The 15,814-nt window shown below is 40.5% G+C and overlaps 1 protein-coding gene across 6 annotated transcripts in view; it reads right to left on the reverse strand.

Annotated features, from left to right (window-relative positions):
* Positions 1 to 15,814, reverse strand: part of SNX29 (sorting nexin 29) — a 472,527-nt gene that overhangs the window by 268,325 nt on the left and 188,388 nt on the right. For all 6 annotated transcript variants that reach the window (XM_014577718.4, XM_089782297.1, XM_014577716.4 and 3 more), the window contains one exon: positions 13,651 to 13,757. In XM_014577718.4, the coding sequence (XP_014433204.3) occupies positions 13,651 to 13,757 (107 nt within the window). The remainder of the gene's footprint in view (positions 1 to 13,650; positions 13,758 to 15,814) is intronic.

The raw sequence follows: 15,814 nt of genomic DNA on the forward strand, positions 1-15,814 counted from the left end.
TCATGTACCCTGCTGTTTCTGGCAAGGCTGCTGTTCTCTCTCAGCTTTTCTGATTCTTTTCATGTCAGTTATAGCTTCTCTCCACCTCACACCAAACTCCTCTACGAGTCTCTTCCCTGCCCCCTCAGCAGGAAAGGCTTTTTAAAAAGACCTGTGACTGTCTGAAGTCAAATAACTTGGCCCTTAATTGAACTGTAGCATCCCCATCCCAGTTGCTTCCATTCTGCCCTTAATAGCCACAGATTAGTTGCTCCTGGCTGCCATGGAGTAACCCTCTCTCTCTAGCCCTCCAACATGCCCTGTCACACATCCCCATCCCCTGCTCTACACTACGGGTTTGGGCTACTTAGAATCATAGAATACTAGGACTGGAAGGGACCTCGAGAGGTCATCGAGTCCAGTTCCCTGCCCCCATGGCAGGACCAAATACTGTCCAGAAGTATCCCGGCCCCACCCCTTCCGCTTGAGGCCCTGCCCGTTCCGGTGCAGCCCGGGTCCACTTCAGACATTTTTTAAGTGTTCCCCAGCAAAAAATTATTGCCCACCCCTGAACAATGGCATAGTTTCTTTCCCAGGGCAGAAGTTTCCGACTCAGGTATAGGACGGGATTTTCTTCCTCCCCAACCATCTGGCCCCCAATCCAACTTCTGAGGCATCTGTCTGGAATATGAATTCCTCCACAAAGTAGGGGGCTATCAGCACTGGATCACTGTCCAGGGCTGTTTTCCGCTGAACAAATGCTTCCTCAGCTGCAGAGGTCCATTTTACCATGTTTGGGCTGTGGGCTTTTGTTAGGTCTGTCAGGGGAATGCCCTGGAAGCAAATTGGGGGATAAACCTTAATTAGTACCCCACTAGTCCCAGGAATACTGGCACCTGCTTCTTTCAGACCAGCTGGGGCCAGTTCTGTACTGCTGCCACTTTATTCAGCTAGAGTTCACTGCTTCCCATGATATATCCTAGATATTTGGCTTCAACCTGGTGAGGCCAGCCTTCCTCAAGGTGTCCAATATGGTCTCCACCTTCCCCAGGTATGTGTTCCAGTCCAGGCTATGTATGATGATGTCATCGAGATAAGCCGCTGCATACGCACAGTGCGGGAGCAGTAGCTTATCCATAAGCCATTGGAATGTTGCCAGGACCCCTTGTAACCAAAAAGGAAGGATCATGCATTGATATAAGCCCTCAGATATGCAAAAGGCTGTCTTCTCTCTGGATTCCCTGGCCAAGGGAATCTGCCAGAACCCCTTGGCCAGCTTGAGGTTGACAGAAACTGACTCTTTCATAGTTGATCAATCAGCTCATCTATTTGCGCCATGAGGTAGGTGTTAAATTTGGACACCTCATTCAACTTTTAGAAATCATTACAGAACTGGAGGCTGCCTTCAGGTTTGGGTACCAGGATGATCAGGCTAGATCATTGGCTATGGGACTCTTCTATGATGCACAGCTCCAGCATCTTCCTTCCTTCCTTTTGGACCTCCTCCCATTTTGCCTCTGGGATCCAGTAAGGCCTCACATTTACCCTTACTCCTAGATCCGTGATAATATGGTGTTTAACCTAGGTGTCCTTCCAGTCTCTGTCAAGAACACATCCGAGTATCGCTCCAGAATATTAAGAACCCCCCACTGGTCTAGGGTTAACTATGGGGAAATCCCCACCTGCCTTTGTTGTCTTTCCTCTGGCATCACCATCACCATCTGGCTAGCTGCACTTCCCAGTCCCACCAGGGTTTCAATAGGTTAATATGGTAGATTTCTTCTGGCATCTAGCAACCCGGTTGTCTCACTTTATAATCTACCTCTCCTAGGACCTTGACCACTTTATTGGGCCCCTGGCTCCTATCTTGGTCTTGGTAATGGTCCCGACAGCTTGCTCTCCACTGTCGGGACCAGTACCGTCACCCAACCTCCCACCTGCAACCTCCGGACCATTGCCCAACGGTTGTAGTAGGTCTGCGAGCTTCCTTAGCTTTTTCCAGGTATGATGGGGGTAACCTTGGCGATCCTGTCCTTCATCTGTCCTTCATCCTGTCCTTCATACTGCATTTGAGGTTTGGCTGCTCCTCCCAGCTTTCTTTGACAAGGTCTAGGATTCCCCGGGGATTATACCCGTACAACAGTTCAAATGGGGAAAAGCCAGTGGACGCCTGAGGAACTTTCTGGATGTCAAACATGAAGTACAGGAGTAAGGTATTCCAGTCTTTCCCATCCCAGCTCACCACTTTCCAGATCATGTCCTTGAGGGTGCAGTTGAACCACTTGATGAAGCCGTCCATCTGCAGGTGGTAGACTGATGTCAGGCCTTTGGCAGTTATCTGTCTCTGGATGAGAACCACAATATTGTCATATGAAGAGGGGTCATTCTGGCTGACTCATCCTCACAGGTCAGGTGGTAGTCATCTCATGTACCAGTCCAGGAGAATGACTTCCACAATTTTCTCCGGGCTGTGGGTCTCGAGCTGCAGCCACTTCCAGACCAGGTGGATTAAGTAGAATAGCTGGGATCTTGTGGCTTTGCCCTTCTGGTATTTCCATTCGTGGAACCTTTGGGCTTTGATGTCCATTGTCACTCCAAACCTGGCTTGGATCTCTGCCTTCAGTTGGGGATCCTCAGCAGTTGCCTTCTCAGACATGTTGAAATAGGCCTTCTGGCCCTTAACACACAGGAATGGAGCCAGCATGTCGACCCACTGGAATCAGGGCCAGTGTTCCCATAGCACTGTTTTCTCAAAGGCCAGGAGGTATGACTCCACGTCATCCTCCCACATCATCTTCTGGAGGTAATTGTTGGCCTTCAGGGACTGAGTCCCATCATGGCCATACACCTGAGCAGTCAGGGCCTTCGTTTGCATTATCACCTCCTGCAGTGTGGCTCAGTCCTGGGTTGCCTGGCTCATCAGCAGGCAATTTGTTTCCTGCTGTAGCCATACCAACTCCTGCTGGGCAGCCATCTGAACTCAGGTAGCTTCTTGCTGTGCTGTGGTGACTTGCATGAGTGTCTTTACTACATCTTCCATTGTGCTCTTCTTCCTTCTTAAGGGGCTGTTTTTAGCCTGCCCTGGGTGGGTCCACCACAGGATCTCACAGCAGCTAAGGACCCTACCCGATACCACGTGTGACAGGTTTAGTCCCACTCCTAGGCCCCAGACCCCTACTCAGTCCACTAACTCACAGACTAAGTGTGGCGGCGTGGGTCCCACTTGTCCTTGTCAGCATTTGGGCTTCTGTCCCTCAGCTAAAAGGGTGTTGGGGCTGGTGCCCCTCGTCAGCCTGGGCTGAGTACCAGTCCTCCCCAGGCTCCTGGCTGGTCTCTCAGGCTACTTGGGTAGGAGAGTTCAAACTCTCCTAGTAGAAGTCCCTCACCTACCCTGTTGTCTCTGGCAATGTTGTTGTTCTCTCTCTCAACTTTTATTACTTTTTTCTTAACTGTTATCGCCTCTCTCCACCTCACTCCAAATTCTTCTACCAGTCTCTTCCCTTCTCCCTCAGCAAAGAAGGCTTTTTAAAAAGACCTGTGGCTGCCTGAAGTCAAATCATCTGGCCCTTATTTGATTTATAGAAGTTCCCCCTCTCTCCCCCAGTTGCTTCCATTCTGCCCTTAATACCCTCAGTATAGTTGCTCCTGGCTGCCCTGAACTAACCCTCTCTCGCCCTCTAACCTACTCTGTCACAATAGGTACAAAGTTGTGTTTAAAATCATATTGGTCAAAATGTTTTCTAACACAATGCATTTTTCTAGGATAGATAAAAATCCTGTAAGTAATGGCAGGAAGTCTTTTGGATATTTTCCAGGAAAACATATAAAGAAATTCTACAAAAATGGAAGACACATAATATAAATCAAGTGTTTGCAACACAGCCTCATTAATTCATCCATTGTAGAGATTAGAATTAATTTCACAAAGATCTTACAACAATCAAAGAAAGGTCTCTAAAGTTTGTATTTTAATTACCAACAAAAGCAAACAATTTAAAAAACTCCCTACTCATTGGAGAAGGATAATTTATGTATTAATTTATGAAAGAAAATGGCACAAGATGTGCAAAATTTCACAGCAAACTTAAAAAATTAGCAAGAATTGAAAAACTATAAGGCAATTGGATGTAGGAAAAATAAAGCAGGGTTTACGGTGGGATGGGAAAGACTTAAAGAGAGACAAACAAGTATAAATGTTCTTAGTCAAGCACAGTCATCTTCACTGTTCTAAGAGACCATCACCACCATCGAAGTAATACTGTTGTCAAGAATGTTTCTAGCCTTGAAAACATTTCTTGACAATAGCTAGCAGTTCTCTGTGGAGCATGTGTGAGTGGTTATACAGATGCCTGTTAGTGTTCATTATTTGTATTGTGGATTCTTGGTACCTCGGACAGCTGGTGTTTGCCTTGAATTTGACTTTTTAAAGAACACATTTTACTATTGATTGCATTCTGTTTTCCATGGGTTGCTGTATCTATTCTTTCATTTTCCTGATATATATCTATATATCTATAATTACACAGAATTTGCTGTCACATACTTTAGATGCTACATGCAACATTCCAGATTGTAGAATGGGGATTCAGCATAATACATCATGTATTGGGGATTCAGCTCTCATTATGAATAAAATAATATTATGATTAAACGTAAGATTCCCAAGATACATCCATTTATCCTTTGCTCTGTGTGCCTTTGGTAATCTGTTTCAATCACTGCAGCTGTAGATAAAGATTTTGAAGGGCGGAGGTTATTTAATTTATATTGAATAGTGCTCTTGAACATTACATAAACTAATGACTGAAATGCTAACAGCTTGTACCATCAAAGAAAAATTAGCTCAATTATGGAATTAGGCCCTCAAGTATTAATTCAATTCACTTTATTTTATCACTGTTCAATAAAAACCAATTTCTGCCTCAAAATGTATTATTAAAATAACTGTGGCACTAAAAAAACCCAATGCCAACTGGTGAAGGACTCATTGCTCTATATCAGTAAGTCCTGACAGGCCTGTCAAACTCACTATACCCAGCTGTTTTATTGTATGTATCTAAAGAGGGACAAGTGAAGTATCTAATAAAAGTTTGTGTGATACTGATTTTAATAATCACTGTGAGAGGTATGTACAGATTATATTTTTAAGAACTGTGTAACTGTACTCATCTTTTAAAATACAAGTCTCAAGAAGACTAGACAAATAGGTTTTGCCATACAAAAGGAGGTAGATTCTGTTTGTCTTGGTCCTCATGTAGATTAAGCAGTGTAAGACTACAGCATGGACACTCCCCATTTTTGCATATGGAGTAAACCAAAAATGTGAAGGCAATTTGATCAAGCACAACAGAAGAGGAACTATGCTGTCTCTTGTGTCTTTTTCATATTTTCCAATTTCATAAATAGGCCAATGCGTCTCTGGCAGGGCCAGCTTCAGGGATCAAGGGAATCAAATCCCAGATGTGGTGTACTGCCCCAGCCTGAGCAAATCTTGAGCAGATCTTACCTACCATATACTTGGGCTTTCCTTTATTTAGATTGGCAGACCATGGGGCCCCTGATCTGTCAAAGAATCTTGACTGCAGGTCACAGTCCTTCTAGCAAGGTCAGCCCCACACCCTCTGTCTTTCTCTAGCTGCTGCAGTTCCTGACCCTACAGAGAGGCCGGGATCCACCAGACTACTTGGCTCTGCCCTGCTGCCTGTGTCTGGTGCCCATTGCCAAACTCCCTGAATTATTAAATGTCACCCTTGCTAGGAGGAAGGCGCCAGCTGGTCCCTCTTCCTTGACGTGGAGTTCACGGGGTCCATGGACCTACTTCAGGTACAGTGTTGAAACATCTTTCAGCCTTTGGGCAGTGATGTCTCTTGTAGTGCAGTCCAAGTTTCTTTCAAAGAAAGGGTGCCAAAATACAAGTTCACTCACAGGGCCATTTTCCCTAAGTCTAGCCTGGTCTTGGGGAAAAGGAATTTGCCCATATGCCATATGTTGCATTGGACCATAATTTTGTAGGTGAAAAAGAACTACATTTTGAATGAGCGCCAGCATTCCCTCTAAGATGCGGACAGCACAGCTTCACAGGTGATTTATCAGCCCCGTTCAGTCCGTCAGCTCTGTGCACAGAACTCTGAGGTTCTGACTGGGCAGGGCTGAGTAATCACCTATGAAGATGAACTGCCGCGCATCTTAGAAGGATACTGCTGAGCACTAAATTCGGAGTTTGCCATGATTTTAATCATGTGCTGTGCTAAGACCACAAAAGTAAAGGCAGACCGACTGCCCTGGTACCAGGAAGTACCATCTAGATGAAATTACTTCTAATAATATTTCAACTGAAAAAAATCCACATATGAATTTGCAGTTTCACAGCAAAGTTATTAATCTGTTCCATATTAATTTAAAACAACAGCCCTGACATTTCATGGCAAACCTGTATGCCATTTAAAGAGACCATAGAGTGACAATTCGCAAACATAGTAGTTAATTTCAGCTAATGTGCTGCTCTCAGTTGCCTACTGAAAGAAAATACATGCTGCAGTCGAGAAACTATGAACTAATTAATAATGCCAATAATTTGTGGCTAGTACACAGGGCACATTAAAATGGTATGGTTTTATATATATACTAAATGGACACAGAACTTGCATTTTAACTATATTTTAAATCCCTGATTCACAAAGATACCATTTTTCACTTCTTTCCCATAACACAGAGGCAAATTAAACCAAACAAATGTACAGTAAACTTCCAATAATATGGCACCTTTAGGACCCAGGGAGTGCTGGATTATCAGATATGATGGACTATAGGAAGGGGTAGCTATGAGGGGTCTGGGGTGGAGTGGGGGGGGATGCGCCCCTTGGCGCCGCGGGACCAACCTGGCAGCACCCCAGCTGCTCTGCCTCAGACTTCCCCAAGTCAGCCGCTGCTGAAACAGACCAGCGGCTGACTCGGGGAAGCCCAGGGCAAAGCGGGTTCCAGATGGTGCCGGACCCTCAGGAGTGCCGGACCACTGGATGCCAGACCACTGGAGTTTTACTGTATTTGTCAATATATTAAAAAATATCAGACTAACTCAAGAAAGGTATTTTATTATTTTGTTAGGGAAATAAGGTAATAAACCAATTGATTTCTTTATACAACAGTCAATAAACATGCTGCTTCTTTTCTAATCATCCAATAAAACAGACCATTGAACTCTTACCATGTGCTCCATTTCAAACCCCACTGCTTGAAGGTTTGATTAAAGGTTTTAAAAACCTTAACTCTTTTAAACAAAAGAACAACAAAAAGAATCTTTCCTCCCCCTCTATCTCTTTGTGCCCAGTTAGGCTAAGACACTTCTTGCCTTACATGCTGTAAAGGAGTTCGGAGAGCTCGTTTAAAGAAAATGGGCACACAATATGCAAGTTCAATAAAAGGAGGTTCCTACCATGAAGAACACCTCCTTCCACATTTATAAAATTTTCTCAAACACAGGCCAAAGATCCACAACCTCAGAATTACAGTTTATTTGTTTATTACAAAAAATCTGAAAACAAAAATTTTAATGCATCATAAGTAGAGTCTTACATTAATATGTCTTGAAAAATATTACCTTGCTATATTTCTGTGATTACTTTTTGAGTGAAGATAATTTTGTGAAATGGTTTCTAATTGAAAATATCATTTTGTGCTTACACTGACAAAAATAGCTTTGCCATCAGAATTTCCTCTGCAGCCCAATATGTTTCCTGACTACAGCTTCTGAAAAATTCTTTATTAAATTGCTACTTAGCATACTGAACTGAAGAACAATTCTACTAACAAACCGAAATTTTTTGGTGAAGAATTCAAAAATTCAATAAACTTTCAAGCTGGAAATCCTTGTATCACTCAGGAAAGGAAAGACACATCTAATAAATCAATAAAAATACGTACATTTATTCTTATTCACACATATCAATAGATGAAGTCTTCAAAGCAGTTTAAGTCTTTTTTAAAAATTAAACTGAATTGAAAAAAATACTAATTAAAATTTTTTACTCATATAAAACTGTTCCTTGTAGTATTTAGAAAATTCCATTACTAATGGAAAGCCAGTGTACAAAACTATAATTTATTAGAAAAAAAATACTGGCAGCACAAAGACTGATACTTGTTTGACAAGAATGCTGAAGGCTGACAGACAACTCCATTTTCAAGAGGTTACACTATTTCATTTTTATCTGAAAAAACATAGAGGTCAAGCATACAGAAACTGTTCTAAGACATAAATATATTATTTTCATGTAACTATTGAATAAGATAATAAAAACAGCCATATTGGGCCAGATCAATGGCCCATCTATATCAGTATCCTGCATTTTGACAGTGGCCAACACCAGACACTTCACAGGAAAGGAACAGAACATGCAATAGGTGTTATGCAAAAAAGTAAGTGAATAAGAAAATATTTTCTCAACATCAGTCAAGATTTTATAGATCTCTCGCATATGACTCTTAGTGATGTCCTTTCCAAGCTGAAAAATCCCAGTCTTTTTAACGTCTCCTCATACTAAAGCTATACCATATACCTGATAATTTTTTTGCCCTTCTCTGTATCTTTTCCCATTCTAATATATCTGCGACGGAGCAATCAGATCTGCATGCACTATTAAAGAGGCAGATATACCATGAATTTATACCATGAATTTATACAGAGCCATTAAGATATTTTGTTTCTTATTATCTATCCCTTTCTTAATGGTTCCTAAGATTCTGTTTGGTTTTTTGCTGCTGCATACTGAATGGATGTTTCAGAGAACTATCCATAAACTCCACAATCTCCTTATTAATGACCATCCACAAGAACCCAAAGATCTCTTTCTGCACTTTATACAATTTAAACTCTTTTGACTGATTTGAAATTAAATTAATGAAAAACTGAAAAGTTAAAATTCTGACTGAATCAAGAAAGCAGCTCACATACAAGAACAGCATGATTCTGAAGCCTCAGATTTCAACTGGCCAAGTACTTAATTACTCTTTAAAAAGGCATAAAAGATATCAAAACTGACAAAAGTTAAACCAAAACACTCAACATTTGGTATAATATCACACAATTGTAAAATAACTTTCACCAGTATCAAATATTTCAAAAAGCTCTGTTTGAAAACACAGCCAGACAATCTGACAGGCATTTGAAAATCTAAATGTAACCTTTTTTTTTTTTTTTTACTATACGTCAAATTTCATAAATATCTAAATATTCATAAATGAACACTTACAGTGATCTGCTCAGCATTTATATTAGAAATTGAGCAAGTCAAACATTGTCTTCGCATGATGAGCATGTGGAAGGTCTGAGTGAAAGAAAGTTATCCAATCTCCCATTCTGGGTGTCTGGAAACTAATTCTTTAGGCATGAAAAACAGGTATAATTCAATTTTAATACTTATAATATTTAAGTTTAAATATTTGACAGGAAACATGGTGAAGTATTACAAAGTCCACTGAGAAATTCAAAAAAGTAATTCAAAGCTTTTGGGGAAACTGAGCTCTAAAACCTGAGCACTGTATTTCAACAGATAATATTTGTATAAAAGCAAAGCCTCCGGATATGCTGCTTTTGCACATGCTACAAAAGCCCAAAAGATGTGGACAGATATTCTCTACCTGTTCTGGCTCCCCTCTATAAAGAAGTCATTCCACAAACCTTCTATGATTACAGTAACAAAGGGCATTCCAGGGATCAGGGAACTGCGGCACACAGTTTCAGTGCCCTGAACCTCTATCACAGCAATGGGTCCAGTCTCTTTATTTCCCATTTCCTGACAGGAATAATCTGCATCAGGAAATAGAAGGCCCATTTTAATTATCGAGTCTTTAGTAGCATCTTTGTAAGACACATTAGGGGCATTTTGAACAATTTTTTCTGCATAAGCTATAATTTAAATTTGATGAAATGCAAGTTTAAACCATGAATAAAATCAATCATGAATAAGGCCGTAAATTGTACAAGCCTGAAACTGCAAGAAAAGCTGGTTTCTGTTCTCTGCAATTAGACATACTTAAGAAAAGTCACAAAAAATTAGAGTGTCAGATATATTTTTTTCCAATCTTCCATTACAAGTGCTCATCTCTTCATTTCAGGAAATGTTCATTACTTGTCTATAGCCACAAAAAGAAAGACACTGTAAACAATAGTGTCCCTTATGGATCTCAATCCAGCCACAGATCTTGTTTTTGTTTGCACATCCTGAACATCAGTCACAGCTGTTTTTTGTTTTGTTAACTAATCATTAGCAATGCCAGCTCTGCCAGGACAGCAAATGTTCAATGACTACTTATTGTGAAGCTATATAGAGTTTGCATTTCCCTGAAGAAAATGTAAGGTGGAAAAACTTCTAGGGCAGGTGAAATTATGTAGACAAATCCTTCAAAACCACTGCAAATCAAAACAGGTTTATTCCTTATATACAACAAAATCGCATTAGTTGCACAAAGTAAAACATGTCTTACTGTGCATTTAAACTTATTTCTGTGTTTGTGGATTTGCATTATAAATATCTATAGAGACTGTTTTCCTTTGTATACAGAATCAGGTACAATTTTAATCTGGTCCCATATTATACTAGGTTGACTGAGAGACACATATAAGGGCACACACATTGCTCAATGTTACTCCAAGGGCATGTCTATACTGGGGGTTATTTTGAAATAACAAGGTGAACATCCACACTACCAAGCCTGTTATTATAAATAATAACTCCTACTTGTGAAGAGGAGTATTGGGCTTGTTTTGAAATTGTTATTTTGGGAGTTATTATTTTGAAATAACTTATTTCAAAATAACTTGGTAGTGCAGACATAGCCCCATACTGTCAATGACAAAACATTAGGTGCTTGGAGACTGATCTTAAACTTTGTATTAGAAGAAATCATGGTAACAAGAATAATGTTCTTTATGTGGCTCTTTCTAGAAAGTGTCATACAATGCTTTTAGAGTGGAACTTATGCATAAGACAGACATTTCTCAATAAATATTCATACTGTTTAAAGCACTAAAAGTGTTTCTAATAAGTTTTATATGGACGTTTATTAAGTCAACTTTCTACTGTTTTTTTTGTAATAAAGTGTGACTGAATACAAGTCCATAACGAATTATAAGAAGAAATTCAAATCATTGTAATATTATAAATGATTATAATATGCACTCAGGAGATACCACTAACCAAATTCTCCACAATGGAAAACAATAAAGAAACAACTTTATATACTACAATGTATTGCATGAACATTTCAGCTCAGCTTCTGTTTTACCCATTTTTAATTTTTCATCAGCCTATCAAAGCCTATCTTATATTTCTTTGGTGACTGCAAGATCCTGATTGTCAGGTAACAAGTTCAAGGGGGACTCTTACTGATATTCTGCAAGTGGTGTGTCTAGAGCTCTGGATTACCTTAACCTGGTCATACCAACTGACTCTTCCCTTCCCCAAAGCTCCTGCTGCATAGCTCTGCCACAACAGCATTCAGAAGTGTTTCCCTTTCTAGTTCTCATCTGGACAGCTACAATGGGCCCATGTAAAAAGTGACAGCACTCTTCTTGAGAGAAAAAGCAAGAAGCAGTGTCAGACAGAACCTGGATTATTATAGTCATCACATTCTATCTTTAGGCATGTGACTCTCTGAACACAACATTGTAACACTGAGCAGACAGGCAGGCTGCCTGCATTAGATATGATTTGCAGCTACACTTTATAATGGAGCAGGAGAGTCTGCAAAACTACAGAATCAGAGGAATACAGAGAGATCAGATACTGGCAGCACTCTCTTTCATGGAAACTTTCCAGTGTCATCGGAAAATCTTGAGCCTCTGAGAAAGCAATATAACAGCTGAGATCAAGTTGTTTTTTCAATATTTATGACATTTTAACTGGATTTTTTACTAAGAAATGTACCTCAGACAGGTTCAGCAACAGGAAAAAGCCAGATAAACTCAGAAAAGGGGTGTACCATTTGAAAAAGTGGTGGTGAAGCATAAAAGGATTTTAACCATGTTTTTCAAGGACAGTATCCACCTGTTCAAAGAGCAGACAATTTTTGTCAAATATTCTCCCCATAGCTAGAAGAGAGTTTGGCTATTCAAGAGATTAGATCAGATGGGGATATATGTGGCCTTCCTTGCATAAACAAAACATGGTCAAAGACACAGGGAAAAATCTCAAGTGATTATGGAATGTTTGGCTAGAGACAATGATTAAATAGCTTTTATTTTTGTTTGGGAATTTCATATTTATTAACTTATAGTGAAGGTTATGTCTTTAACCCTTTTTTCATAATAAACTTACTAGTCTTCAAAAGGTAGAGCTCATGTTTATCACAAGCTCCATCAATATAGTTACATCAACAGAGTTTGTAACTTCCTTCAATCGTTTCAGTATTAACATCATATCCATGGAACTCAACATTTTACACCAATGCAGCACTAACAAAACATGCCACAGTTCTGGCACATCAATTAGAAAGTCCTCAGGGAAGTTACAAGATTCATAAGATACACTATTAAAACTTTTAAGTTCAAAAACATCTCAAGAAAGGTAAAAACGCAACCAGGGGCGGATGAGAGTGCCGCGGGGCCCAGGGCAGCGAAATTTCGCGGTGCCCCTCCTTTGACACGGCGCATGCGCGGGGCCTGGGGCAGCCGCCCCGCTCGCCCTGCCCTAAATCCGCCACTGAAGGCAACTGGAAAAGGCAACACATTTTGTAATCTTATGAGGTCTTGACGTGGTGATTGTAACTTATATGAGGCCTGAAGCATGTGGCACAGAGCAGTTACAAACTCAGTAAGTAATGCTGGCAGCAACTGTGGCTTTTATAGACACTGTTTTACTCAGGATGACCCTCAAATAAGTTACCAGTGTCTGAAGAGATTCCAAGTATTGCAAACTGGTTCCAAAATCAATGGTGTAATTAAATATATATTTTAACATAGAAAATAAAAATTAACAAAATCAGCATTGTATACATTTTTTAAACTGAGAACAAGTATATATGGTATGTTTGAAACTGTTCAAGTGTAAGTCAATTTTGGTACTCAAGTGTGGATATTAAGAATATTTTCCACAGGAGAAAAAAGTTATTTTTCAAGATTTCCATGACTAAAAATTACAGTATCTTCAATCAACTTATATTTTTTAAATAAACAGTTCAAAGCATTATTAATATCAAACTATTTATTTAAAGAATTAAAGGGAGACACCAAAATTCAGTTTAAGAATGGAAATTGTTTTTCACCTTAAACTGTTAAATCACTGCCACTATATACGTAATTAAATTGTCAACCTGTGTGTCACTCTGTACCCTAAAATGTTTGTTGAGTTATTATCAAGAAATGGAAACAACTTTGTAGTTGAAAACTCTTTTTGTTCAGAATATCACCAGGTCAAATCATTACTGAGACTTGCAGTCTGTTACCATCCACATTTTTCAATTCTCAGCCACTTTGACTTTATGAGTTACAGCTGTGCAACAGCAAGACATGTATCTATGCCATGCCAATAGTCCCAGACCATTGAGATACAAACATTTAGTTTGTATCAGGAAGACTGCAGAGACAGTAATTACTTGGCCCAACAGCCAAAGCTATCTGACAGCATGGGTTTTCAGCTACTAACTCTGTAATGCGTCTTCTAAACAAATTCTTACCTCAATCAGTTTTCTTTCATAGGAGTTTGCTAGCTCCTCGTTGTTTTCTGCTTGCTTTTGCTCAGGAATAGTAAACTCCCCATCAATATTCCAAAGGTTTGGCAGAACTAAAACAAAAACAAAAAACAAAAAGTTTATAAAAAAAATTAAGGTAGTAAACTCTTGAATCCTTTAACCAGTCTTTCAAGAATGAACAGCTTTTAAAAAAAAACCTTGATAATAAGTATCGTAATATTGTGCAAACTGTAGGTGAGCAATATCAAACAATAAAATAAATACTGAAAAAAGTAATTCAATGCCAAAGGTCTTTCTTTCAACACTTATGTACAGTACAAACCTTGTTATCCAGCACTTGAATATCCAGAAAAACTATTAACTAGCATCTCCCCATAGACGGCAATACAGTTCCCCATTGGGTTAACTGGAAAAATTCTGGTAGCCATCCGGCATCATTTTCCAGCTCTTGCAGAAGTCATGTTTGCAAACTTGCAGCAGTAAGACTGTACTTGTCCTGCCTATGAGTACAGTACGATGGCTAGCAGTACACCAGCAACAGGCAAAGAACAGAAAAGAAAATAGGTTGTGCTGATTATAACCCAGGGACCTAACTAGGCACCTTGATAGAGGAGAGAACAGGAGCCAATTGATGCACCAAAAGAGCTTGGTGTGTGTTGGCTCATTGACGATCTATGATATTAAGGCACAGAAAGAGGAACTGACGAAATTCGTGTCAAGTGCCAAGATGATCAAAGCAATCGAGAAACGCCATGCTTTGCACAAACCAAAACTGGAACAATCAAACAATATACTCTACAAATGGTTTTCCTTGAAGCATTCTGAGGGAACTCCAATTTCTGGCCCGATATTGCTCGAGAAGGCCAAGGACTTTTAAAAGCAGATGGAAATGACTGAGATCTGTGTTTTTTCTGATGGTTGGCTGGCATGCTTTAAGATGCAACACGGTATCAGAAGGCTTGATGTCTGGGGATTTAGGAGTGGTTAAACTCACTCTTGGACTGGAAGACGCAGACAGGATAACTCTGGAGGCTCTGCAAGAGGAAGGTTCACTGGTGCCTTAACCTGTGATAAATCAGTGATACCTGTCACTGATATGCCAGGGATCTCACCTTAGAGTGAAAAGAGGAGGGCAATCTCTGCACCTGGGGAGCACCCCATAGAGTCGATAGAGGCAACTGGAAACAAGGATAGAGCATTAGTGACCAGTAGAGCCAGGCCATGGGTTCAACAAGTGATCCCCAACCCAACTGAGAGACAAATGCCAACTCGCTGGTCAATAAATGGCCCCAATATAGGCCAGGCTATGAAGACTGGGAATAGCAAGATCCTGACTTTGACACTGAGAAGTCTCAGATTTCCAGGGATAATGGTGGAAGTAGCCCATTATCTGGTCTAACTCCTCCATTCCCCAAACATAGGAGGACAAGTGGTGATGGTAGAAATGATATCACTGCACCAAATATGTCTCCATTGTCAATCTCAAAGTCAGTAGTGGTAGCAAAGTAGTTGACAGTGCTACAATAGTTGTGGCACTCACCTTCCTCCAACATCTGCTGCACAGAACACCACAGTAGATCCCTTTTGTTGAATTTGTTATTGGTCCCAAATAACAGACCCAAAGGTTCAGCAGTCAACCTAGCCAACAGGGCTATAAACAACATAGCGCCACCAAAGACCTGGACCAAGAAAGAGTCTTGGACAGAAAGAGAGAAGAGATCTGTTGATGCCCGATACATCAACAGGCATGGAAACAGCTATTGCCGGCATCACCTTTTATCAGTACCAGGCTCAAAAGAAACCTTGGGACCAAAATCAGAGTTGATGGTTGTAGCTGGTTGGGGCTCCTAGAGGGACTCCTCCTCCTCCAGGTCAATGGGTGGCCACTCTGCCCACCACTGAGGGCACTAAACAAACCCTCAGTTCAGTAGTCCAGGCCCGGGTCTCGGGCAGGGCAATAACAAAGGGTGTGCCTAGACTACATGGCTCCATAGACAGAGCCATGTAGATGAGTTTACTCGGCAAAGGGAAATGAAGCAGCGATTTAAATAATTGCCACTTCATTGACATCAAAATGGCCGCCGCACTGTGCCGATCAGCTGTTTGTTGGCACAGCGCAGTAGTCTAGATCCTTTATGCCTTGTGAAAG

The sequence above is a fragment of the Pelodiscus sinensis genome, chromosome 15 (assembly GCF_052426305.1).
Source record: "Pelodiscus sinensis isolate ZL-2025 chromosome 15, ASM5242630v1, whole genome shotgun sequence".
NCBI lineage: Eukaryota > Metazoa > Chordata > Testudines > Trionychidae > Pelodiscus > Pelodiscus sinensis.